Raw genomic sequence first — 27,954 nt, forward strand, 5'->3', positions numbered from 1 at the left:
ACAGACACTGTTAACATTCTGGGATCCTACTCAGTATTTTATTGAGATGAGCCCTGAGGGGACCCTAGAAACCGATGTAAAGAAAGAGCACATTGTGAACTTGACCTGTTGGCATGATGGACACTTCCCAGGGGTACCAACCTCCTTCTTCCTGGGCTGTGTCTCCTGCCTTTGGGTTCTTAGGCGGGCTTCTTTCCTAGCTGCTCAGGTGTATTGACACCTGTTTTTCTCTGCAAGGAGCAGCGTCCAGGTCCAGGCTCAGCCTCTGAAATGACTGGTAGGTCTCGTTAATGAGAAGCCATTTAATGTCTTAGCCAGACACATGGAAACAGTTACCACTGCCTATACTGCACCCTCCGGTGTGTGTGTGTGTGTGTGTGTGTGTGTGTGTGTGTGTGTGTGTGTGTGTCTATGTGCACGTGTGTGTATGTATATTTAAAGAGAGATAAGACCAGAATAAAAAACAACTTTGGTTTACTTTTCTCCTCAATTCTTGACCTCCACAGACTGAAATTCTCATCAAACAATAGTCAATTGGTAAACAGGACAAATGAGTTTATTCAAAGCAGATGTGACATCCCTCTCTTGTTTTGAAAGAAAAATCCTCTTTGGATTCTTTTCTTGAGTGGGGTGTGCACGCAACAGCAAATATGCTGACACTGCCGAGCATGGTCGCCATGGCAGCCCCAGGAGCTGGCATCCAGCACCTAGCAGGGGATTGGCCTCCCACACCAGGGCAGGGCTTGAGATGTATGGCTCATCCTCACACGGCCTGGCATGGCTGAAGGAGGTAGGGAAGGATGAGTTTCAGCTTGCACCTGGTGGCTTACAGCTTACATTTTCATCACTGGACTGAGAAAAGGTGAGAAACAAAGGGCCGGGAGGAAACCCCACCCTCAAGGTTTGGTGTTTGATAAGGTGGATCAAATCCAGCAACGTTCACCCTGATTCTGCGTGACTAAGCAGTCCTGGGCCCTTCAGTGACGACAGCTCTTTCTGCCATGAAGACTAGCTCAACAGTACATTGATTTCCATTTTCATGTCCATGCAATGGCTTCCCCCCTCATAACCCTAGCGATATGGCTATTATCATTTCCGTGTTCACTTCACATGCGCCTTACACTTCTGCATCATTGACACCTCTCAAGAAGCCCCAAAGGAAAATGCTTGCTTACTGGCCACCACTGGAATGTAGGTTAGCTAGCTCTTCTGACTTCAGAGGTCCTTCTCTATCCCTGTGCTCCCCATGGGACAGGGTGATCAGAGTCCTGGATAAGCTAGTGGAAAGAAAAAAAGAAAGAAAAATAAACAGTGTTCTGAAAAGCAAGAGCTACTGACCCCAGGCTAACTCCACCCAGGAGGTCTCATGCGGTCACGGTCACACTCTAGGCAAGGCAGCTTGAAAATGATGGTGATGGACTGGTTTCCAGATGCCTGGGCCTCTCCTGGTCAGGGCACTGAAAATTCTGCATTCTGGAACCTTCCTGCTGCTGGACAATCTGATGGGTGATGTGCTCATGTGAGGATCATAGTTTACTCTGCTAGTTCTGAGTTTCAGTAGCTATTCTCTGTTCAGAGGGATCTTGGTGCCCAAACTTCCAGAAAATCCTGGAGGCTTCTAGGACCTCACAGCTAAGCAATGTAAGGACATTTTCTCTGAAGTGATTATTTCTCAAATGTGTTTAAAATCCAAGCAATAAACTGGGGTAATCGTCCATATGACTAGAATCAAGTTATTACTGCCATTTGTTCTGTTTATGAATGAAGCAGTGTGCTACGAGTTGTGTGATCCCTACCCTGAATCCTCAGGACACTTGAGCATTGTGGCTTCCATTTCTCCCACTCTCACAGGCAGAGATCACACCAGTGAGAAGCCAGGCCCTGAGCCAAGTACATTGAGTCCTAGCAATGTGGATTGCATGGGTCCTTTGAGATAAACCCTTACCATGACAGACCCTCATCAACTTTGAGATGGAACCAAACTCCATCCATTAAAATGATCATGTGAATTCTGCCCTGAACCTACTTATGCACCATGCTATGCTTAATTATTTGCATATGTTGAAGCTTCCTTTCAGCCCTGAATGACACCAACTTGTTCCTTTTGTATGATCTGTTTAATGTATTGTTAAATTCAGTCTGCAAGCATTTTTATTAAAGATTTTCGCATCTGCCTCCATCAGGGAAATTGGTCTATATCGTTTGTTGTTGCATCCTTCTCTAGTTTGGGTACCAGGACAGCAGCCTTCATAAGGTGAGTTTGGTGTGTTGCTTCTGATGCTATGGAATCGTTTGAGAAGTACTTCTGTCAGCTCTTTCTTAAAGGGTGGTGGAATTCAAGAGGGAATCCTCCCGTCCTGGCTGTTTTCTTAATGGAGGACTCTTATTATTTCAGTACCTTTGTTCATTACAGATCTCTTTAAATTGTTTACATCTACTTGACATAAATTTTACAGGTCAGATGTCTCTCTGAATTTACTCATTTCTTCTAGAATTTCCAGCTCCTTGAATTTAGGTTTTTCAAGTATTTTTTCCATGATCATCTGGTGTCTGTTATAATGTCTCTCTTTTCTTTTCATTAAATTGGTCTTCTCTTTCATTTGGCTAGTTTGGCTAAGGACCATTTGTTCTTTATCTTTTCAAAGATTCAAAGTTTTATTTAATCCATTGTTTCTCTTGTCCCTTTGGTTTCTATTTCATTGATTTGTCTTCTTCCTATGGGTTTGGCTTGTACTTGCTTCCCAAGGCTTGCAGTGAATCATCAGTTTAATTGTTCAAGATTTTTTTCTTGTGCAGATTCTCAGCTATAAACTTACTTCTCTTTTTGATTTTTTATTAATTTTTTCCATTTATTTTACATGCCAACCATAGTTTCCCCTTTCTTCTCTCCTTCCATTCTTTCCCTCCACCTCCCATCTACCCCTCATCCATTCCTCCTCCATTCTGAAAGGGGCAGGCCTCTCATGGGAGTCAACAGAGCATGGTATAGCAAACTGAGGCAGGACCAAGATCCTCTCCCTGCATCAAGGCTGGGTGAAGCATCCCAGCATGGGGAATAGGTTCCCAAAAGCCTGTTCAAGCACCAGAGACAGGTCCTTATCCCACTGCTAGGGATCCCACAAACAGACCAAAGTACACAACTGTCACCCACATCCAAAGGCCGTAGGTGGGTCTCATGCAGGCTCCCTGGCTGTTGGTCTAGAGTCCATGAGCTCCCATTAGCTCAGGTCAGCTGTCTCTGTGGGTTCCCTCATCATATTCTTGTTCTACCCTCACCCCCCCCCCCACCACGCTGGCTTGTACAATCCCTCCACCTTTTCTTCAACTATACTCCCAGAGCTTGGCCTAGTGCTTGGCTGTGGAACTCTGCATCTATTTCTATCAATTACTGGATGAAAACTTTTGGATGACAACTAGGGTACTCACCAATCTGACCACAGGAGGCGGCCAGTTCAGGCACCCTCTCCACCATTGCTAGGAGTCCTACCTGGGGTCGTCCCAGTGGATTCCTGGGAGTTTCCCAGGCACCAGGTTTCTCCCAAGATGGCCCCCATCAACATATCTCTTTCATTACTCCCCCTTCTGTCCAGCCCTCAACACACTCAACCTGATCCCTCATGTTCCCATCCCCCCCCATCTTCTTCCTTCCCACTCCACCTCCACTTTACCCAGAAAATCCCTTTCCAGGGAAATTCATACATCCTTCTTTGAGTTCTCTTTGTTACTGAGCTTCTCTGGGGCTGTGGATTGTAGCATGGTTATCCTTTACTTTGCAGTTAATATCAACTTATGAGTGAGTACACTCCATGTTTGTCTTTCTAGGTCTGGGTTACTTTACTCAGGATGATTTTTTTCTAGTTCTATCCATTTGCCTGCCAATTTCATGATATCTTTGGTTTTTACCACTGAGTAATACTACATTGTGTAAATGCACTACATTTTATTTATCCATTCTTCAGTTGAGGGGCATCTATGTTGTTTCCAGGTTCAGGCTATTACAAATAATGATGCTATAAACATAGTTGAGCAAGTATCCTTGTGGTATGATTGAGTATCTTTTGGGTATATGCCCAAGATTGGTATAGCTGGGTCTTGAGGTAAATTGATTCTCAATTTTCTGAGAAACTGTCATAATGATTTCCACAGTGGCTGTTCAAGTTTTCATTTCCACCAGCAGTAGAGGACTGTTCTCCTTATTCCACATCCTCTCCAACATAGGTTGTTGTTAGCACTTTTGATCTTAGCCATTCTGACATCTTTAACAAATGGTGCTGGCATAACTGGATGTTAACATGTAGAAGAATGCTACTGATCCATACCTATCACCCTGCACATAACTCAAGCTCAAGTGGATCAAAGACCTCAACATAAATCCAGCTATGTTGAACCTGATAGAAGAGAAAGTGGGAAGTAGTCTTGAACAAATTGGCAGAGGAGATCACTTCCTAATATAAGACCAATAGCACAGATATTGTGATTGAAAAGCTTGTGCAAGGCAAAGGACATTGTCAAGAAGACAAAATGACAGCCTATAGAATGGGAAAGATCTTCACCAACCCCACATCTGACAGAGGGCTGATCTCCAAAATATATAAAGAATTCAAGAAACTAGACATCAAAATACTGAATAATCCAATTTAAAAATGGGATACTGACCTAAACAGAGAATTCTCAACAGAAGAATCTCAAATGGCCAAAAGACATTTAAGGAATTGCTCAACATCTGTAGCCATCAGGGAAATGCAAATCAAAATCTCTGAGATACCATCTTAAACTTACTTCTTAAGCTTAACTCTCAAGATGGCACCTGGCCACTGCTCTCCAAGATACTGAGTGTGTCAAAATGGAATCCCTCTGCACAGCTGCCCTTCAAGCAGTTACTTACTGCCTTAACAGAGTACCCTATGTATCCAAGCCTGTGGTAGTTACTGGACTGTCCCATGAGTAGGACTATCAGTCACTTTTCAATTGCTTATCTTTTGGCTGAGGCATCTGCTCCACCAGAGAGCCACATTTTAGCCGTGTGCTGCCCAGTCCTTCACAGTGTGTTCTGCTCTTTCTCCCTACTTTTCAGTTTCCATGTTACGTTCTTTGTGCTAGCCAGTGCTCTCCTGTCTCTCTCTGTTTGCAATGCATTTTATCCTTTGATATTTGACTCTGCCCATGCATTGCATTGCATGGTGGAAGCTTCTAACCTGATGTCTGACTCTGGAAACTTCAAGCCACGCATTTTATGTGTAATTTTAATATAATTAATGTTTTTACTTATTCTTTGAGAATTTCACACACACTACAATGTGTTTTGAATGTATTCATTCCTCACTCCCACCCCAGCACATTTTTATTGGGTACTGTCCAACTTTCAGCTTTTGGTATTTTTTTTTTTTTTTTTTTTTAGCCAATCAATTCTGGGTGAAATGGATTAGGAACCTAAAACCTTATTTAGCTATCAAACATCACCTGGTACATTAACTTGAGAATATTTTACTTCTCAGGCCAATATGTTATGAAGCTTGGCAAAGCCCTTGAGGAGTTATCAACTGAGCAGTTTGGCCTTTGTACGGGTACCACCCATGTTTGTTTCCCCGTGCCTTTGGGCAGGGACCGCCCATGTTGGTTCTCTTCTGCCATTGTTCAGAAGCAAACAGGCTTCTGTTGCTGGGGCTTGCTCTTTGTTGCCTGACAGTTGAGACTCTGAATGTCTGTCTGTCCATGTTCATACTTGCCTAACTCTTCCTAACTGTGCCTACAGCATATGCTGGGTTCTCTACCATTGCTGCTAAAACAATGACACTTACACACAAGCCTGATCCATGGGCAATGCTTCCCCTGCTGGCTTTAATTTGGCCAACACACTAGAATTACTGGTTAGAATTGCTACACCTGGATTTATAGAAAAGTATTAAATCAGACTTACCACATGTATTACAGTGAGAGATTTGTGGCCATGTTTTCCACTTTTCAGAGCAGCTGAACAACAAACTCTGCCAATGTCTTCCAGGTTGGCAAGGGCCCATGTTCTGTATTTCAGGACTGGAGAGTTTTGTCTAAAGATGAAAGCCTGCCTTACCATGTCACTCCACAGGAGAGTGACATCTTACAGGTTAATTGGGAGTTTGCTGGAGGCCGTGGAGCGTCAATGTGACAACCAACCACTGTCAAAAATAAGAAAGCTTGGACACCCTCCTATCAAAGGAGAATGTAGATTCAAGAGGGTCTGGTCTGGCTGCATACTAGAAAATAGTGGTTTAAAATAGTGAAACAGCTAAATGCTTGCCCAAATGGGTTTTTTTTCTTGGGGGGGGGGGAATGCAAGGGCCTCTGTGTATAGCAGGATTCTAATTCCTGGTAGTCTGGACAACTATGTGTGTAAGCAATTCTGGGTAGATACAGATTTCTACAGATTTCCTTGTATCAATTACACACATACATATATACATACTATATCATTATAAGTGTGTGTGTATGTGTGTGCGCATGTGCATGCACGTGTGTTGCTGAGGACTGAACCCAGGGCAAGACATGGGCTCAACCACAGAGTTATACCCCTAGTTTTCATTTATATTTAACCATACTATCTACAAGCCATATCAAGTCTGCAGAATGGTGTGCAAATACAAATGCTTCAGTGCATCCCTGAAATCAGCTGCCCTACATACATAACAGCTTGCACTTAAAAGCATGCAATCCATTCTTTATCAACTGCACTGAGCTGAACTAATCTGACCTATTTTTATATTCTCCAAATAAAATGGGTAAGAATGCCTTCTGGTTGTTCACAGCAGAGTTGACTATCCAATCTTTGTTAGGCTCTTCTTCTTTGTCTAATCCTAATAGTTATTGTATTTCTTTTCACCACTTGATTTTCCTGTAGGGTGGAGCTTCTTGGGGTTGGGAAAGTTTCAAGGCTATGAATCATGTTGCTGAAGGCAGGCAGAACTTCCAAGTCACGCTATTTATTGAATGCAGAAGATGCTATTGTTCATGGCAGAGTGAACTGAGCATCAGTCAGAAAACAGTCCTGTTTGCAGACTACAACCCCAAGAGAGCCAGGATGGGCACTGCTGGAAAAGTAAGGAAAACATTTTAGCTTTCTTATTCTCTTGTGCTAATAATGGGGGCTGCTTCTGAGAGCTTTGAATGCAGTAGAATAACTAAATACTTGAGGCTGTTTCTTGAGGAAGGCAAGGCTGTTATGTGGGCACAGATGGGGAAACATGGGTAAATTGCATCAGAATGCCAATAGCAAACAGCAGGATTTGATTGAAAGCCACATGCAGAAGGTTCTTCTAGAAGGCAGTGAAGGGGGAAAAAAAGGAATTGTGGTTTATAAGAACATAATTTAGTTTCAGGCTAGCCAGTCACTTGCTCTGGAGAGCAAACCGTTTCCACAAGGAGACTTCAACAGGGTCAGAAGTATGTATTCAATTCATTTCTGGAGTCTAACGGGTCCAGGATCTCCTGTGCAGCTACCAGATGAAATGTGGCCTGCTGTTGAGGATGGGAAATGTTGGTTTTAGAATGCAAAGCCAATAACAAAGGCATCACACTTTCCAAGTTTTTGAGAACATGTTTTGTATCAACATGTAAGAGTAGACGTTCTTGGAAAAGAGGACTACACTGTAGATAAAGCATGTTTATTCCTTCAGAAGCACCTGAACAGTGACAGTAACTTAAGAAATAATGCTGTTCTTTTCCCCTCCGCACTTGAAGATTGGGATAGGTGGGTCCTTGATTTAAATGGGATGGAACTACATATGATGTTGGACACTTATATTTGTATGACTTTTAAGCAACTTTGTATTTAGTCTACCTTAAAATTTTAGGAAGATTAAGATGATGTTTAAAGTCTGGGTAACCACTAGTGTCTCCGAGGAGGCCCTAGAATGCTAGAATCTGGAAAAAAAAAAAACAAAAAAACAAAAAACTTGTTCCCCCAGAACTGAAGAGAGATAGAATGAAAACATCTTAGTCTGATTCATCAATCCTGTAAAAACTGAATATCAGAATTAGTTTTGCACTGTGGAAGTTAATAACTTTGCTCATAGAAATAAATGAAACTTAGAGTTGAAATGAATCTTAAAATATTTGCAACTACAAACAACCAGTTCTGTGGCCTTCATCATGTGAATGTCCAGCCACTATCAGAACATTCCAAGTCATGAATAATTCAGGGACTCCAGCCGCATCTCCTAACTATAATTAAGAATACAACATATAAAACAAATAGCACAACATATTTAGAATTTTCATTTGGTGATGTTATACAGGAAGGTAGTTCACAGAGTTATGTGCTCCACAAAACTGCTCTGGTATTTCCATGCATCAGTGCTCCTCTGTTAATTTTTTCTATTTCGTTTTTTTTAAATTTTTATTTTATTTTATTTTATTTTTTGGTGTTGTGTTTTTTGTTTTTTGTTTTTTTTTGAGACAGGGTTTCTCTGTGTAGCTTTGTGCCTGTCCTGGAACTCACTTGGTAGCCCAGGCTGGCCTCGAACTCACAAAGATCCACCTGGCTCTGCCTCCCGAGTGCTGGGATTAAAGGCATACGCCACCACCACCCGGCCTATTTCATTTTTTTTAAAAGATGATTATATTGATTTGTTAAGATGCCATAACAAAGTACCAGGGACTGTGTGGCTTAAAGAGCAGAGATTTGTTTTTTCATACATCTGAAGCAGGGATCCTGAGAACAGAATGTTGAGACTATTGGTTCCTTTAGGAGCCTTGCTTAGGAGACACTCTTCTTACAATTTCTACATGGTTTTCCCTTATGTCTGTGTCTTAACCTCATTATGAAAAAGACTCTATTGGACTGGACCAACATCAGTGATCACATTTTAACTCGATTGCAATGTGCAAGAGCCCATCTCCAAGTACTGTACCATCAAGTTCTGAGGTACTGAGGATTAGGGCTTCAGTCCATGAATTTGGAGAATTTGCTCTATTACAATGCTTATCCTAGAGAATTTGGATAAACAGAATATGTATATTGGGCGTTGGGGTGGGGAATCAAGCATGTTCTCATATTCCCAAGCTACTGTTGACTTTGTTTTTGCTTGGTTTTGTATGCATTCTCCAACCATATTTTATGTGGCTATACTCCTTATAAGATACAAATATCTTTAACCTATTTTTCCAACTTAACAATCATTTGTTAATATCTTACACTGATTTCTAGATTTAGCACAGTTTCCTCCATTCTTCTTTACATACTTCCCCTACAGCCCTGAGATAACCTCTAAAACAAATTACGATTTTTCTACACTTTGTTCTTCCTTGAGGCTGATTTTAATAATGGAATTGTGGAGTAAAAGTGTCAGCACATGCTTATGTATCTTGATGAACTGAGCAAATTGCCTTCCAAAGAGGTGAACCTAAATAGAATTGCCTATTTTATTGCTGTGACAAAATTGGGTATTCTTGTTAAGTAAAAATTCACTATCAACTTGATAAATATAGAATTATAGCTTATTCTTTCTAGTTTCTTAAAAATATTCTTAAGCCAGGCAGTGGTAGCACATGCCTGTAATCCCAGCACTCAGGAGGCAGAGGCAGGTGGATCTCTGTGAGTTTGAGGCCAGCCTGGTCTACAGAGTGAGATCCAGGACAGGCACCAAAACTACACAGAGAAATCTTGTCTCAAAAAAAAACCCAAAATATTCTTAAGAACAAGAAGAGTAAATATGCCACAGTATATTAATTTATATTTTCCTGCTAAAGTCCTCTATTCACATCTCTTGGGACAGAGGAATAGCTCCGAGGTCAGAGCAATGATTAGAGATCTTGACACTTTCTTTACACACATGATTAAGCTTTCTGTGTGTCTGACAGGGTGACTTTTCCCATTTTACTTTAAGTAGCCTCTCCCAGAGCATCTCTGTGTTCTACTCAGAAAAGCTGTTGTCTCTCAGCATACAACACTTTCAGAGCATTACTCATTCCTATATTCCCAGAATTCAGGTGGCTGACACAGAAGGGTTGTTGAGTTTGGGGCCAGCCTGAAGCCTGAGCTACAGAGAAGTTGAAATGGTAGGGAAATGGCCTCTGATGAGCTGTTGTTTCCTTTATAACAATTTTTTTCTGTCATTATTAAATACAATAGTTACTCCCTGCTCTCTGTCACTGCTATTAATAGGTGTGAGGGTTCTAGTTTAGTTGGCCAGATTATATCATGACTGATTATATTTTCCTTAGCTAGACAAAGGGTACATGTTAAACTGAGATGCTGGTAGCTTTCTGTCATCCCTCTGCTTCTAGCATAATGTTGCCCACATTTAATCTCTGAATGGTATTGAGCCATAAAGGAGTTTGCACAAGCTGGTCAATAAGTTAAGGAATAGCTTATGTTGTGTACCTGGCTTTTTTTTTTTCCAGGGTGGAGCATCAACCAGCTCCCAAGCCTAGATTTCTCCTCCTATTTATTCTCTCTGCCTGGCAGTCCTACCTATCCTTTCTTCAGCAAAGCTATTGGCCACTCAGCTCTTTAATAGATCAATCAGGTGCCTTAGGCAAGCAAGGTGAAACAAAGGCAGCACATCTTTACATAGTTAAACACACATCCTCATATCATTAAACAAATGCAGCATAACAAATGTAACACACCTTTACACAGTTAAAGTAATATTCCATAGCATAAACAAATGTAACACATTTTTGCCTAGTTCAAATAATATTCCACAACATCTCCCCCTTTTATCTAAATAAAAAGGAAAGTTTTAACTTAAACATCGTAAAACTATATATATAATAAAAAAAGTTATCAAGTAAGAATTACATTTACATTTGCATTTGGCAAATTCAGAGAAATCACTCTATTATCTATTCTATTTTGATAAGTCCAAAGATGTACCCAATTTACTTTCCATCTTAGCTGAGGAAAACTGTAACTATAACTATCTAGTCTTCAACTTAGTCAAAGACCCCAGAAGGACATAATATTACCTAAGTAGACAGGAAGAGCAGTTTTCACTTCCAAAACTATATAAATGGCAGAGACATCTGGCCTCCTGGACAGTCACCCAAGGTTCCTCTGTGACTTTGGGGAATCCAATCTTCAGCCTACAGGACTAGAATATCTGGCAGACTCTTCTATGAAGCAGGAATTTTGAAGGACTTTCCTATCTTGCTTTGGTGAAGTTTGACAGTCACTTTCCCGTGTGTGTGTGTGTGTGTGTGTGTGTGTGTGTGTGTGTGTGTGTGTCCTGCAAGTTCAGTTTGTACAGCATGTTGTCAGCAGTTGAGGCAAGAGCAGTTTCCTTGCTTAGTGGCTAACTTTGCCACAATGAAAGCAAACTCCATATGGAGTTTCTTCAATTCCCATCATCTTCTCTGAAGAAGATTGGTGCTTCCAGGAGCAATCTCACTGTCATGAAAAGCCTTAGGTTGTTAAACATGTTAAATGCCATATTATGTAGGTCTTGGAAGTTTTTGAAGATCATTTATCTATCTAAATATATCAGTTTAGCCTATGAAAACATACCTAACATGCATTTCTTAATTATACATTACATTTTTAAATGAGCTGCATAAGCACAATATCCCAAACAAGAGTAGAAACATACATACAGTATAACAGAAATAACTTTAAATTTGTATCAATTTACCAAAATCCATACCAATGTACAATATTAGAGGTTAATAGTTATCTTTTTAACCTATATTCCTATGTTTCCACTAAATGATGACAAACATCCATAACCCACAGAATGACCAAAAGCTACCCACCCCATCTCTTGGGTGTTGTGTTCTCTAAACTGCTTCCTGTTGACTGTGGGTGAAGGCATCTTTTTAAGGAATCTGAGAAAATGGAGATAATGGTCAAGTCCTGGGAAAACTGGCCATAACATTTGCTGTCCAGTCTCTGTGCAATGGGAAAGTGCAAGGCTTATCTGCAGTCCTGACTAGAATAGTCTGCAAGGCTGGACCATGTCAGCCAGCAGCTTTTGAAGCTGTTCTGGAGGCAGAACTCCAGGGAAACTGCAGCAGAAGTACTCTGAGAGACTGGATCACCCGACCTACCCATTCTCATTGATGTCTAGTCCCCTTGCTCTGAAAACACAAACTTTCAATGATAACATATGTATCTGCATTAACACAAGTATAGACTGTGCATTGTACATAAGCCACCTAAAGATTTTCTTTTATGTTTGAGCAGGTAAAAATATACATTACCTGTCTTGTAGTTTTTCTAGTTTTTATTTTTAAATTTATATTTGTAGCCAGGGTTTTTAGGGGGATCTCCCCTGATCAAACCTGATTACAATTAACCTTGAGTGAATCCACAGCCTTTTGTTTCCTATGGGACCAAAAGGATAACCTTTTCTCCAAAGCAATATATTTTTTAACTTCCACTTTAAAGTTAAGGCACCCTAAAGTATCTAGGCTTGTTTAATTCAGCAGTCCTTGTTGTAATCTCGTGTCTCTCAGCAGCTGTCATTCTCTCATGAGCATCCAAAAAATTCAGACAATATAACAACACACAGGATCCAGATTCCCTGTGTATTTCCCATCTCTATGTAGCTTATTCTTTTTCTATTATTTATAGACCATTCACTTTTTTATGACTCTCTATAACCATTTTCTTTTCCTTCTTAAGCCTACACACATTTTTAAACACACTGTAACCTGTTTAGAGTTTTTTTTTTTTTCCTGTCTGAACCTGCTTTACTTTGTATCTCTAGCCTTTTCTGTCTGCATGAGCAAAACCTTAAACTGCTAAGCTGCCACTGGGTCCTTCGGCAGCTGGGTCTGTCCCCTCCTCTTGCCTGTTAGAGCTGAGCCCTGAGCTCCTGGCCAGGTCTGGAGTTGTATGAATGGGAACTGCATTAAACCCCCTACCTCTGGGATGCCTGTGCCTGCACTGTAGCAGGTGTTTTTACTTAGATTGTTGTTTCTACTTAGCATATCATTATGGCAAAGCCTCTTAAAAGAGCTATAACCCCATATTTGTTTTTTGGGTTCCCCGTCAGCTTTCTCAAGCCCTACATGGAAATACATGCCTCATGTTAGAATGCCAAAATATACCATCCTTTTTCTTTTGGGTCTCCAACTAGCTCCCAAATCATGACATGGAGACTTATTATTAGTATTGAATGCTTGGCCTAGCTTAGGTAATTTCTGGTTAGCTCTACTAACTTAAATTAACCTGTTTCTCTTCATCTACCTTTTGCCTTGGGATTTTTTACTTTTCTTTTCTTCTGTACATCTTACTTTCATGCTTCTTGTGTCTGGCTGGCTGATGGCCACCTGGACATGTTCCTCATTCCTTCCTCCTCTTCTCTCATTTCTCTCTCCAGAACCTAGAGTTTTCCTCCTATTTATTCTCTGCCCACCAGCTCTGCCCATCTTTTCTCCTACCTAGCTATTTGCTATTTTCATCTCTTTAATAGATCAATCAGCTTTAGGCTGGCAAGGTGAAATAAAGGCAACACATCTTTACATAATTAAACACACATCCTTACATCATTAAATAAATGCAACATAAACAAATGTCACACACCTTTGCACAGTTAAAGTAATATTCCACAGCATAAACAAATGTAACCCACCTTTACCTTGTTAAACTAATATTCCACAACAATATTGGACCAAAACAAATGAAATTTTTATATTTTATTTTATTTGAATCTGTGTGTATGCTCTCCCTCCCTCCCTCCCCCCCCCCCCTCTGTTTATGCATACATACATAGGTACCTGTGTGCCATGGCTCACATGTGGAAGTCAGAAGACAACCTTGAGTATCTGTCCTCTGCTGTTACTTTTTTTAAAGGCAGAGTTCTCTTGTGGCTACTATATATCCAGGATATGTGGTCAGCAAACTTATAGGAAAATTCTTTCTCTCTCTCTCTCCCTCTACTTCCCTTTCTTGCAAGAATTTGATACTCTTACCAAAACCAGTTAGCTGATTAGCTCTGCCTGGTGGTCAGTTGCTGGGTGCTTCCTATTTGTACAAGGTGAGAAGCTCTGACTTGGGTTAAGTGCATAAAGGGGATGCAGAGATGCAAACATGTGGATCACATTCCAGACACATAGTCATAATCTGTGGTGATATTGTGTTCCCCAATATAGTCCAATATAGTGCACCCTAATAAACTTATCTGGGTTTCAGAGAACAGATCAGCCACAGTATTAAACATAAAAGGTTAGGCAATGGTGGCACACACACCTTTAATCCCAGCATTCTGGAGGCAGAGATCCATACAGATCGCTGTGAGTTCAAAGCCACACTGGAAACAGCCAGGCATGGTGATACAGGCCTTTAATCCCAGGAAGTGATGGCAGGAGGCAGAAAGGTATTTAAGGTATGAGGACCAGGAACTAGAGTATGTTAAGCTTTTAGGCTTTTGAGCAGCAATTCAGCTGAGATTCATTCTGGATGAGGACTCAGAGGCTTCCAGTCTGAGGAAACAGGATTAGCTGAGGATTGGCAAGGTGAGGTTAGCTGTGGCTTGTTCTGCTTCTCTGATCTTCCAGCATCACCCCAATATCTGGCCCTGGGTTTGTTTTTATTAATAACACCTTCTAACAATTCATGCTACAACAGTCCACATGCTTCATAATAATAATAAGCAGCTCCATGTCTGTCTCAGTTAGGGTTTCTATTGCTGTGAACAGATACCATGACCACAATAACTCTTATGAAGGAAAACATCTAATGGGGGGGTGGTTACAATTTCAAAGGTTTGGTCCATTATCTTCATGGCAGGACATGGCCGTGTGCAGGCAGATATGGAGCTGGAGAAAGAGCTGAGAGATCTACATCTTGATCCAAGGGCAATAGGAAGCAACTATGTGCCACACTGAGAGTAGCTTGAGCTTGGGAGTAGGAAACCTCAAAGCTCACCCCCTACAGTGACACACTCCTTCAACAAGGCCACACTTCCTAATAGTGCCATTCCCCTTGGGGGCCATTTTCTTTCAAACCACCACAATGTCTTACAATGTTAGTCATCTCTGCTTCACTGCCGCTGAGTGGGTTAGATGTAATTAAAGACTGGGTTAACTTCTTACAGATGAGCAGTGTTCTCTGCTTTACAGACTTGTCCTCCATTAATAAGCAATACATGATTGACAGTCACACTCATCTATCACATTGGAAATCGTACCGATAGATGATTACTTTATTGGAGTATTTTGTGAATCTCAGCCCTGACCTCATGTACTGTGTCTTGGATCTGTTATTCCATTTCTCAGACCATTACATCAGACAAGGGTCCACACAAGATGATCTGTAAGGCTTCAAATTCTGTCATTGAAGGAAAACAGCCTTTAGAGAATCAAAATGTTGGATGCGATCTTCTGTGATGTTTCTATGACACAGGGAGTCTGCATTTATGATTAAGACCTGTTATACCACTTGACTTCTTAGGTTATTAAGTGCAAAGCAGCTGTGCTATGGGGAATGAACCAGCCCTTCTCCATTGAGGAGATAGAAGTGGCCCCACCAAAGGCTAAGGAAGTTCGTGTTAAGGTAAGAAAGGGGCTTGGAACACACAAGCCTGAAAGGAGATCTCATTTACATTGAGAAAGCCATTGTTGTGAGGCTGGCTTCCTTTTAAATTGATATGTGGTGGTTATTTTATGTGGGGGATGTTGTTCTGCATGCATGTCTGTATTCTACACGTGTTCTTAGTGCTGGAGAAGGCCAGGACAGGGCATTGGATCGCCTGGAACTGAAGTTATAGAGATGCAGTTGTGAGACCCCATGTGGGTGAGGGGAATCAAACCTGGGTCCTCTGGAAGAACAGCCAGTGCTGTTAACTGATTGCTGAGCTGTCTCTCCAGCCCAGAGGTTGGCTTCTTAAAAAAATGTTTGCTAACTAATTGTCCCTCAAATTCATGCATGTTGTTATGGAAGTGGGCATGCTGGCTGCGAAATTCACCAGTTTATTGTCCATTAAGAACAACGATGCTAATCTAGCTTATTAAAGAGAATATTTATTGAATTTTTACTGACATAGTGATTGATAGGGAATGATCAATAACATGACCAAGAATTGTCTTAGAATCTTCTGGGAGTCACAGTGTATTGGGGTATGTATTTATGTATGTATGTATGTATATATTTATTGGTGTGGCACAGGAAACAGAACCATGGGCATCATGCATGCCAGGCAAGCACTCTGCCAAGGAGCTGTATCTCTAGCTATGTTTTCACCTGTTGCTTGGAGACAGGGTCAGACTAAGTCACATGGGCTGACCTTGACCTCACTTTGTAGCCTGGGTAGGATGTGAACTTTGTGATCCTCTTGCCTCTCTCTCCCAAACAAATGGTATTACAGGCCTGTGCCACCAAGGCCACCCAGAGGACTTTCACTAGGGACTCATTTGTGTCTGAGAAGCAATACCTTCCTGTAGTGCCCCCACTTTTGGACAGCCCTTTGTCTTTGGTTTAGATGCCCCTGCTGAGCAGGCTTCCATGCTATTCTGACCTCTCCCCTGTGGAAAAGCACCCTGAGATCTAAGCAGGAAGAGACGTAGCAATGCTGTACATCCCTGAAGCAAGGGAACTTGGTCTGATGATTGATTTAGGCTCAGACTGTCTTAGCATCAACGTTATAGTTTGAGAAAATGATACGGAGTTTAAGAGAGTGAGGTAAATGTTATCCCAGTGTTAAATGAGCCATTTGCTGGTTGGGCAGAGTTTATTGTTGTTGTTTGGTTTGGTTTGAACAGATCTTGGCCACAGGAATCTGCCGCACAGATGACCATGTGATAAAAGGAGCAATGGTATCCAAGTTTCCAGTGATTGTGGGACACGAGGCAGTTGGGGTTGTGGAGAGCATTGGAGAAGGGGTCACTACAGTGAGACCAGGTATGGCAGCCTCGGTTATACGATTGAAGGAAATGGGGGTTAGTAGAGAGATGCAACCCCACTGAAGAAGATACAGGGAGAGTGGATTGTACCAAATAAATTTGTCAGATCTCAACCTCTAACACTACTTTGTGGTACTTACAATGTTTAGAGTATTTTAAAGACATTTTTGTGTATAATATAGGTTCAATTTATACCTGTTTAATCTATCAATTAATTAGTTAATTAAGTAAGTAACTAATTATGGTTCTTGAGATAGCAGTCTTAATATTTCCAAGGCTGGCCTGAAACTCACACTACGCAGCCCAGGCTGGCCTGGCAATCTTCTGGTATTAGTCACCACTGTACTGAGCTTACAGGCATGAGCCACTCTGAGTGCGTATTTTAATGCAAATGAATGACATCTTAAATCTCACTACTTTCCTTCTAGGTGACAAAGTCATCCCCCTCTTTCTACCACAGTGTAGAGAATGCAACGCCTGCTGTAACCCAGAGGGCAATCTCTGCATTAGGAGCGAGTAGGTGTCATTTTTTACTCTGTCATTTGAGTTCCCTGCGGTCGTTTGAATTGAATTAAGTAATGTGTGCATTTGATATATCAAACAGTCTGACAGGCCGCGGAGTACTGGCTGATGGCACTACCAGATTCACGTGCAAGGGCAAACCAGTCCAGCACTTCATGAACACCAGCACCTTCTCCGAGTACACGGTGCTGGACGAGTCTTCTGTAGCTAAGATTGATGGCGCAGCTGCTCCGGAGAAAGCCTGCCTCATTGGCTGTGGGTTTTCCACTGGTTATGGGGCGGCTGTTAAAACCGCCAAGGTAAGAACCGGAAGGGACTCCTGCAGCTCCTGCCTTCCGGCCTGTCAGCCTTCCAGAGGGCGATTTTCTTAGAACACTAAAGCAGCCTGAAAATGAAACATTGTGAAAACATACATGCTGCAAGACGAACTGGAATTAAAAAAAGGGGCGGGGGGGGGGGGTGGACAAAGTAGAAATTTTATTTCTAAATACACGGAGCTGCAATGTCTGGATTTACTGTCTGCTCTGCGGCATTTCCCTCAGGTTAAATCACTGAAGTTTATATTCAGTCCTAGAACGGATCTCTTTTCCCACCAGACGCATATTGGTGCAGGTGTGTTAGTCTGCCGGGAGACTGCAGCCAAGTGCTGCAGACCAAGGTTTGGGAAATCACAAGTCCACCATCAGAGTGCGGGCCGGCTTGGTTCCTTCTGAAGGCTGCTGCGAGAGGACCTGCCTCAGGCCCCTTTTCTTGTCATGCCCATGGCTGTCTATCTCCCAGTTGTTTGGGTTTTGTTGTTGTTGTTGTTGTTGTTGTTGTTGTTGTTTTGTTTTGTTTTGTTTTGTATCTTTCCTACTGTGTCTTCATAGTTAAACTTCAATTTTTAAAAAATAAGAACCCCAGTCACATTGGACTAGGAATATGCTAGTCAGGTTTATGTTGCTATAACAATGTACCTGAACATGGGTACAAAAAAGAAAACAGGTTTATTTGCCTCACAGTTTTGAAGACCAAAAGTTCTAGCTCACATGGCTCCATCTGTTCAACCCCTGGCTAGGGACCCCTAGAAGCTTCCTCACCGCATAGAAAACTGAGACAGGAGACAGCCGTGCACAGCAGAGGCCAAGTGTACCATGTGACCTCACACAGCCCACTCTCCAGGGAACTGATCAAGATCCCCCAAGAATTCATCCTTGCTGAGGCCAGCACCTTCAAGGACCTACTCACTCATCATTAGGCCAAACAGGTTCCATAGCCACTTCACGGTCACACTGGGCACAAAATCCCCAGTACACAGACCATGAGAGATAGCTCTAACTACATCTAAACCACAGCAAGGTTTTTCCTAATGACCTCATTATAACTCGAAGACCTCTGTAAAGACACTCTCCAAATAAGACCAGATATTGAGGTACTAGAGGTTAATATTTCCACACATGGAGTGGAGGACACAGGAAAGACCAGAGCAGCTACTGTGTAACACAAAAGCCTGATGAGTTTCCAAGGGATCATTTGGATTCAGTCTTTGCTATTCTTCTATCGGGAATATGACTATGGGTTGAATCCTTCTTTAATCTAGCATAGTACTGGGTAAAAATCCCAAAGTTGATTTAGGTAGGGTTCCTTCTTTGAGCTACTCATCAACCATTGAACTGCAGATGACATGGAGGTTGGACTTGGCTGGGGATAAGAAAAAAAGACAAGGACAACGTATCTCTAAATGACTCAGAGTCATGGCTATTCAAACACTGCCAGTCAGACCAAACCTAAAACAAACCAGCATGGCTTTGTGGAAAGACAATAGAAAGGTCTCAGTGTTGTTTAACTCTCCTGGGAGGGCAGAAGGGGTTGTGGGTAGGGCCAAGCAGGCTACAAAGGCTGCTAGCCCATGGATAAACCTTTAGGGAGGGCTGCTGTTTGTCTGGCAATACTGCCTTTGCTTTGGCAAATACTTCTTTTCTCAGACATTCTTCTACTCTAATTCTTTTTGTGTCGTTGTCGGTGGAATAAGCCATCTGGAGTCCTGGCCCAAGTCATGGCAAGCCTCTGAACTTTGTGTTCCTGACACTGAGAATACTTGGCAGGTGTCACTGTTAACTTTTCGAGGGACTCTTCTCTCCACAGGTCACCCCTGGCTCCACGTGTGTTGTGTTTGGCCTGGGAGGAGTAGGCCTGTCAGTCATCATGGGCTGTAAGGCCGCAGGCGCCTCCAGGATCATTGGAGTTGACATCAACAAAGACAAATTCCAGAAGGCTCTGGCTGTAGGAGCCACAGAGTGTATCAGCCCCAAGGACTCCACCAAGCCCATCAGTGAGGTGCTTTCAGACATGACGGGGAACACCGTGCAGTATACCTTTGAAGTTATTGGGCGCCTTGAAACCATGGTAAGACTCGAGACTCAGAGAGCCACAAAGGAGCCAAGCTCCAAGATGTATTCAGTCTAAAACTCATTTTACAGAGCATTATCAATAATCAACTATGGAAATACGTGTGACTCGGGCCCAAAAGCAGGGCTGGCAAGATGGCTCAGTGAGTGAAGGTGCTTGTCTCTAAGCCTGACAACCTGAGTTGATTCCCAATACTTACATGTAGAAAAGAGAACCAACTCCCACAAGTTTGTTCTCTGATCTCCACATACACACTCCATGCATGCACCCATGCTCAGGCCCGCACACAAATAAATGCATAAAAATGTAATGATAACCACATAGCAATCTTGCCTAAAAAGTCACAATCTTAAGATCAGTTTTACCTGGTCATAAAAGTATCATATCATGCCATTTTCATGTCATCAGAGGGCAAGGAGTCAACTTGTGGCCCATAACATATATGTGGAGGTCTTGGCAAAAGGGGTTCCATCTTTTGAACTTGTTTTGTGGTGACAACTGAAGGGGGCTAAGGAGGTGATGGGGCGGGGAGGGGATTGTTCCACATGTGATATCTTCCTCCAAACCCTCCCTTGTTTCACCCAGCTCAGCTGTCCCCTCTCTCAATCCCCACTGAGTACAAACTTCAGCACTCTGAATCATGCCTCCTCTGTGGTACTCCAGTGGCTGACTTGATAGAGTTTTTGACATTAGAAAACCCTGGCCTTGGGTAGAATTAGGGGTCCTGGAAAACTAGACAAAACCAGTTTTGCTCACAATGGCATAACAGGTGAAATTTGCTCTAAGGCATTTGGTAATTGAAAACAGACCTTCAGTTCGTCACCACTGTGTCACCTAGAATTTATTCTGTAGCAACTATGGCATTTTCAGTAGTACATTACAGAGCAAAGAGCCAGACAGATACATAATGAGGTCTGTTGGTTCTGAGGTGGCAACTTGAGGAAGTGCTGTCTGAAGCCCACTGCCTGTTGTTGCAATCCACTGAGCATTTAAAAGGGTTATTAATGCGTAACTGACAGGTGAATGACCACAAACATGAACCTAGCCCCAGAGAGATTGCCAAGAAAAGAAACTCCTTTGCCTCGTATTTTAGTATTTGTGTTTAATTTTCAAATGAACATTTCAAACATTCTAATTGATTTATTCATTTAGCTCAAATAACTTACAGCTTATCTGAAGCATTGATGTTGGTATAAAAGTATCATAAGGATTTCTCTTGTGTTGTCAGTAAAGGTCAACTAAATGTACAAAAAAATGCCAATTACACTGGCCACAGTAAAGGCTACTGCCTATCTTAAGAGGTACATTTCTGCAGGGATTAATTATTAAGGACTAAAGTTCCATTGAGAATTTTTAAATCAAATAGAAACCTAAAGCCTAGGGGCCTAATTTGATTTTGTAGTTGGAAACCATGTTAACTACTGGAACTCAGCCCACCTGTTGTCATTTCTGAGCCATGATCTCCATAAGCGACAATCTCCTTCATTTTAAACCCAGGTTGATGCCCTCTCATCTTGCCATATGAACTATGGAACCAGTGTGGTCGTTGGTGCTCCTCCATCAGCCAAGATGCTCACTTATGACCCAATGCTGCTTTTCACTGGGCGTACATGGAAGGGCTGTGTCTTCGGAGGTGAGAGAAGCTGGGTCTCCAGACAGCGGGTACTAACTCTGCCTCCCCTGCCTACCATTGCAGCCCAGGAGACCAGCTCCCAGAGCTGCTGCAGGGTAGCAAAAAGAAATGCCAGCAGAGTCTCAGGACTTAGAAAAGTTCTTATCTACCTGAAGGTCTTTAGGAAAGGAACTTATGTGTTTTGATTACTGCATCCTTATTACTGCTTATTATTACTTTATTACTGCATCTTGAAAAAAATCACTCTCCAACTGAAAAACTCTAGACAATATATGAGCTACATTTTGAGGGTCATTTTATATTTCTTGAACAAACAGTAAAGACAGAGCCATTCTGATAATGCATAAGAAATCATGGTTTCTCTCAGGCTTGAAATGCCACACTGACTGGCGGCTGGAAGTGAGTAACTATGGCAATGCTTGCTGTCAGCCAGACTCCTTGTAAAGTAATGGCAGAGACACATAGCAAGGGACAGTGACCTTAAAAGCATCCCAAATCTTAAGATATATTTTTCTATCCTGCATAAACAGTTAGTTGGCTGAACTTTGATTCTTGTATCATAAAACTGATATTAGGGGTGTGTGCAGAGTGTCAGTTGCTGAGAGATTCTGTGCAGGGTATTATGTCTACTTAAGTTGCTTTGTGTCTGACCTTGGTTCAACAAACAGACACTTGGGAATTTTGTCCTTGTGCATACATTTACAGGGGCAATTAGTTTACTTTGAATTTGCTCTGAGGTCTTAAATCAGCTAATTGGGTAAAAAGCTGTTGTTGTAACTGAGAATATTGTTATTTTCCTATGTCAGTCTGAGCTATAAAAAATATTGTAGTATTCTATTCAGCAAAATTGTACAGCTTAAGAAGAAATCATCTTCCTGACCAGCCACAAATATATGTGTGCCCAGTAGATGGAATATATACATTGATAAACACACAGGGAGTGGAGAAAATACCCATAGCTGTTTTTAGGGAAGAAATGTAGTGGCACATGAGAAAAATTATAGATAGAAACAACCATTTTTCAGAGTCTGTGGTCCTGTAAGCCTTGTTTGATAAGGTTCCTCCATCAGAGAGTTATTCATCTTGTGGGTCAACAACTGAATTATTAATTGCCGTCTGTTGTATTTATGTCATGGCTCATGACAGCCTACCAACTAAGAGAGGCTTGTGTTCCTGTCTCCTTCCCATCAAAGTACTTCTTCCAAGGATGAGTGATAAATGGCCCCAAATGGAGCTGCCATAGCAACCACACAAAAGACTATCTGTTCCTTAAGTGACTTGGGGGCTAACACCAGTGAGCACACCTTAGCTAAGTATCTGCAACTCCTGTGACCCAAAGGCTGTGGCAGAAAATTCTGATGGCATCCATTGTTCTCCATACCCACAAGAACACTCACTTATGAAAGAGAAGTTGCCCTACTCAAAGACCTTGGTAAAAGTTCTGTGCCCAGAGTTCAAATAAATGAACAGATAGAATGCCACATGCCATAGGGACAGTTCACCATCCCACCAGAACAACTGAGGATGTAAGGATGAGGCCAGCATCACTCTCCTGCAGTAGGGAGTATAATACTTTCAGTCCCTCCTACAAAGTCTCATTCTCTGGTACCTTCATGTAGCACTAGGATTCAGGAGGTACTCCTCATATTGGACTCTGTCTTATACCGTGTGAGAGAATAATAACCATTTGAGTATCTGGGAGATGTGGAGGATTCAGTAAAGATCTTTTCCTAACTAAAGTAGGAGAATAATGAATGAGGATGTAATACAATCAGAAACAAGTGAGCAGAGTAAGGGACAGGGAGAAATCAGCCAAGACTCCCCAGAGGACACAGTACAGGAATCATAGTCGACCATTTTACCAAAATGATGGTAGTTGAGTAAACCTTGACTAGAGCTGAAAGAGTGATGTGCTGGAGTGTGAATCTATGTAGAGTGAGCTCACAAGAGAGTCAATGGGACTGGAACTGGAAATAGTGCATGGGGACACAGTTCTCTCTGTGGCTCTGTTCAACACAGAGATGTGAGACAACTGGACAGAGACATGGGAATCAAGAAGAGTTTCGTTAGCCTTGGTTTCTGACGATGGGAGAAGTGCAGCTCATTTGGACGTTGGGATTGACTCGGCTAGGGGATGTCGATAATGCGTAAGAGAAACGACACAAATATAATGCCGTAAAATGTGAGGATTGCTAAAGCACAATGAACTAGCCTGAGTTTACACACAGGTTGGAAGAGCAGAGATGATGTACCTAAACTGGTGACTGAGCTCCTGGAAAAGAAATTTGACCTGGACCAGCTGATAACCCACACCTTGCCTTTTAAAAACATCAATGAAGGATTTGAATTGCTTTATTCAGGGCAAAGGTATGTTTTCTTATGGTGATTTTTGACTCTTTCCCACAGGCTACTTTTAAAGTTTAGTATTTATAAATATACCCATTACCTTCCCTTTTGATTTTGGGTTATTTAAGCTAGCTAGGTGAACATAGCTACTCTCTTAGAATGTCAGCCCTATACGAGCTCTTTTTTTTTTTTAAGATTTATTTATTTATTATGTATAGAAAAGGGTGCCAGATCTCATTACAGATGGTTGTGAGCCACCATGTGGGTGCTGGGAATTGAACTCAGGACCTCTGGAAGAGCAGTTGGTGCTCTTAACCTCTGAACCATCTTTCCAGCCCCTATACGAGCTCTTTAAAGTACCCTAGACTTTAGTTTTTCACACCAATGGATCTTACTGGCCGTTTTTTAACATTGCAGAGCTTCTATAATTCTCAAGCAGCACAGTTCCCAAAGCTCTTTTGCAACTGTGTTGTTTTTTGAGTTTTGTTTCTCAGATGTTATCCTTGTCATATCCAGCTGATGAAACTAAGGTTACAAAAAACAAATACATACTATCTGGTCCCACGGGAGCAGTGCCAGAGTGCACTCTGTTCCACACAGGCCAGACTTTTCACCCAAAGCCCCGTGAGCCAGGTGAACAGTGCTGCTGACATCCTCGGCTCCCTCCTGAGCACTAGGCCAGAGCAAGGTGGGGTGTGAAGGAGTCCAAGTTCAGCTCCCTTTCCTTATGGATGTCTGGGGCCTGCCTCTGAGATCAAAACAGATGACTTTTATTGGTTCTATAAATATTGAGCATCAGCAGTGTGCAGGGGGTTTGGATTCTGCTAGTAATAGGAACTGACATTTCTTTTTAGTGCTCTCTCTATGCCTGATGCAGTCTACAGGATCATAACATTATGTACATAAACTAAATTTTAACTTTTAAACAAGTATACAATGAGTGGGTTTCTACCTGAAAAAGGTTGACATTTATTTATTTACATAAACAAAACTAATATTTTAATATGGCTTGAAAATAATTACTACTTGTTTTCCAAATAAACAAAACTGCTTCCAGAAATCTTACTTCTCCCATCTCCCCAATGCAGTAACTTCCCAAATGACATTTATAAAGCGGAGCCTTCAGTTTCCACGACTTCCTGCATAGGACCCCCGAGTGTTCCACTTCCATCAACTTACCTGAACAATTCTTGCTTTTCTCCGTCTCAGCAGAGAATGATTTATTCTGCTTTTACAGAGTAGGAGCCAGAGCACTGCACGCTCATCCTGACTCCTGCCCAGTGTGTCCAAAGTGATGCTGAGACCTGCAGGCAGGACCCGCACACACTCACCCCTGCCCACCCTGTCTCCTCCAGTGTCTCTCCTCTTCCCTGCCCAAGAGCATGGTTTGGGGCTCAATCTGACCACGGTTCCTCTGGACATGCCGACATGGTAACTTAGTGGTCTTCTGCTTCTGTTTTCCAGGCCTAGGCAGTCCTTCATGGGCAGATGTGCTCAGGCCATCCCCAAACATCAGTGTCCCAAAGCAGACTTACTACTGAACTAAAGCCCACTTTCATTTATTAAGTGATCTAATATTCAATAACTAAAAACACAGCACCCACTCTCCTCCAGCCCCTGACAAAACTCTGGGGACACAGAGGAGGTAGGTCTTGCCTCCTTTCATCATCTCTTGGGTGTTGAGAAGTCTACACCCTCTTGGATTATCTGAACTGTCCTCCCATCACGGCCTTAGTCCTGTTGGTGCAGGGCAAACTCTTTCTTGCTAACAATTGCAATTTAAGCAGGTGCTTCCAGAGTCAATTTATTATCCACTCAGCTTCCCTCACCAGAATGCACAGAAGGTGTGGACCTCAAATCCAGAAGGCTTTCCCATAATGGGTTTAACCATAGAGCTCCTACAATAGAAAGGAAGGTCTTTCTTGTTTGAAAAACTATATATATATGTATGTATATATATATATGTATGTATGTATATGTATATGTATATGTATGTATGTATGTATATATGCATACACACACAAATGTCTAAAAGCTGTCATTTTCCATTTCAGCATTCGGACTGTCCTGACCTTTTGAGATCTGGAGAGGTGGGTGTTCTGTGCTGGGTGACTGCAGCCCAAAGCCTTCTTCCTAGCAGTGCTCTCTGAGATCACGAGTCTGTCTCAGAAATACATGCAGAAGTAGATTTGGTGAAGATATAGAAGTTTTATAGAGTTTTATAAACCTTTATAATTTTAGTTTAGTAAGTGCCTAGAACCAGCAGGGGACTCAATAGGAACATTAAGTGCTTTAATTTGTGTTTTCTAAGGCTATAACTCTATATTTTTACAAACATAAACTTGGATTCCTATTTGCTAGAACAGGGATTGTTCACAGAATTTTACATGGTCGCTGTGACTTAAAGTAGATGCAGCATCTAGAGATGTGGTACATGCACATTTAGAGAAATACCCATCAAACACAGTACAACTCCTCACTCTGTTGTTTAACAGAAACACTTTTAAAATGTGTTAAAAATTAATTTGAATTACATTGTGAAATTGCACACATTACTTGATTAGATTAAGAAAGAAATTGGGAAACTTAAGGGAAGGGCACATTTTTCAATGATTAACTCTAAAATTATCATTATGTAACTTTGTGACATTCGAAAGCACAACAGTGCTGGGACTGTTTGTCAGTGTATATTAATACTTTATAAGACAAAAAATTTTAGAATAGCAATTAACTACGAACCATAGCTATAATAACATTGTGATATTTACCATAATATTCAGTTTAATAAAGCAGAATTACAAGTCCTAAGTCCCTAGTTACAGGGTAATAACTACATTTAACATAAAGATGTTTTTATTTTGCTGTAACTACACCAGCATGTATTTATCTGCATCTGTCTGTGGACATGTACATGCATATAATATGTGTTAAAATTTCATTATAATGTGTATCAGACTGGCCTACTATGTAGCCTGGGATAACTTCAAACTAGTATTACCAGCATGTACACCTGGCTGAAAGTTCTTAATAAAATCAAAAGTTACACAAAATGATTTGTAGTGACAAGTTTGTTTGAAAGATACAGTTTTATTTAATTGCTGAGATTATAATGGCTATAGAGTATTGAAATATCTAGAAACAAAATGATTGATTAAAAAAAAAAGAAGTTGGAAAAGAATAGCAGAATTTTGGGATTTTCATGAAAGGACATAGTATAGGTTGGAAAGTACAGGTAACTATGAGCCAAATCCATAATCAATATTTTCCAACAAACAGAGACTTGAACCCAAGGGACAAACATGGGAAGGAATTCTTCCTTCCTGTGTTACTCTGATAGCAAAGGCACACAAGGACACACATACACAAACTAAAACTGCTTAACAACAATACGCCTAACAACACAGAAGAAAAAATCTCAATGAGGCTCCAGAGAGCCCAGCAGGTAAATTACTTGACTTCCCAATTGCACTTTTGAAAACCCATAAAGATGCGGTTTTAACTTTGCCAGCACAAGCTTCAGTGAGTGTTGGCAAAGAATCATAGACTTATACAACTACCTGGCATGCGTCAAATGCAGTGTTATTCATCTTGTAAGACCTGTTATAAAACAAACGTTCCCATAAAGCAAATGAGCAAGAGGTCACGCAAACACTGTAGATTATGGCCCCAGGCAAGACCTCATGCAATGTGGGATCCAAGACGCCCAGTTTGATCCCAGCTCTAATGGAAGCCCTCAGCACCTAGTTCCTGTACCAACCCTACCACCACCACCACCACCACCCCCCATACACATAGTCCCAACTCTAAAAGGCGCTGATTACAGTAGGATTCTTAGGCTTCATTTCTTACTTCTCAAACTGAGATCAAGGATTACATCCTCAGGGGTGTTGATATGAGGGTTTGTACCTAGTCTTATTGCATCTTGTCATCCTGGGTTCTGTTGATATCCCTGAGAGGCCTGCTCTTTTCTACAGAAATGGAGGAGCAGTGGATCATGGGGGGAGGGGAGGCTGCAATCAGGATGTACTGTATGAGAGAAGAATAAATTTTTTAAAATAACCAAACTTTTAATCCCTTATTTCTAATCTAGTACCTTAGTATGGGAATGAGAATCAGAAATACCGCCCCCCCCCCCCCCAGCAGAGCGCCATGCCACTGAACGCTCTGGGAAGCAGTTGTCTAAATCCAAAAGAAATGCTCAAGAGGATGAGTGGGAGGGAGGACTAAGTCCCCCAGACAAAATGACA

At 41.7% G+C, this 27,954-nt stretch overlaps 1 protein-coding gene across 1 annotated transcript; it reads left to right on the forward strand.

Moving 5' to 3' along the window:
• Positions 1-6,946: 6,946 nt before the first annotated feature.
• On the forward strand, positions 6,947-26,745 carry LOC118586373 (all-trans-retinol dehydrogenase [NAD(+)] ADH7). Its single transcript, XM_036191539.1, has 9 exons — positions 6,947-7,072; positions 15,371-15,472; positions 16,678-16,816; positions 17,247-17,334; positions 17,423-17,639; positions 19,465-19,725; positions 21,226-21,361; positions 23,590-23,728; positions 25,762-26,745. Exons 1-9 carry the CDS (start codon positions 7,055-7,057, stop codon positions 25,784-25,786), a joined length of 1,125 nt encoding a protein of 374 aa, XP_036047432.1. The 5' UTR covers positions 6,947-7,054; the 3' UTR covers positions 25,787-26,745.
• The last annotated feature ends 1,209 nt before the right edge of the window (positions 26,746-27,954 follow it).

Source organism: Onychomys torridus, chromosome 6 (assembly GCF_903995425.1).
Source record: "Onychomys torridus chromosome 6, mOncTor1.1, whole genome shotgun sequence".
NCBI lineage: Eukaryota > Metazoa > Chordata > Mammalia > Rodentia > Cricetidae > Onychomys > Onychomys torridus.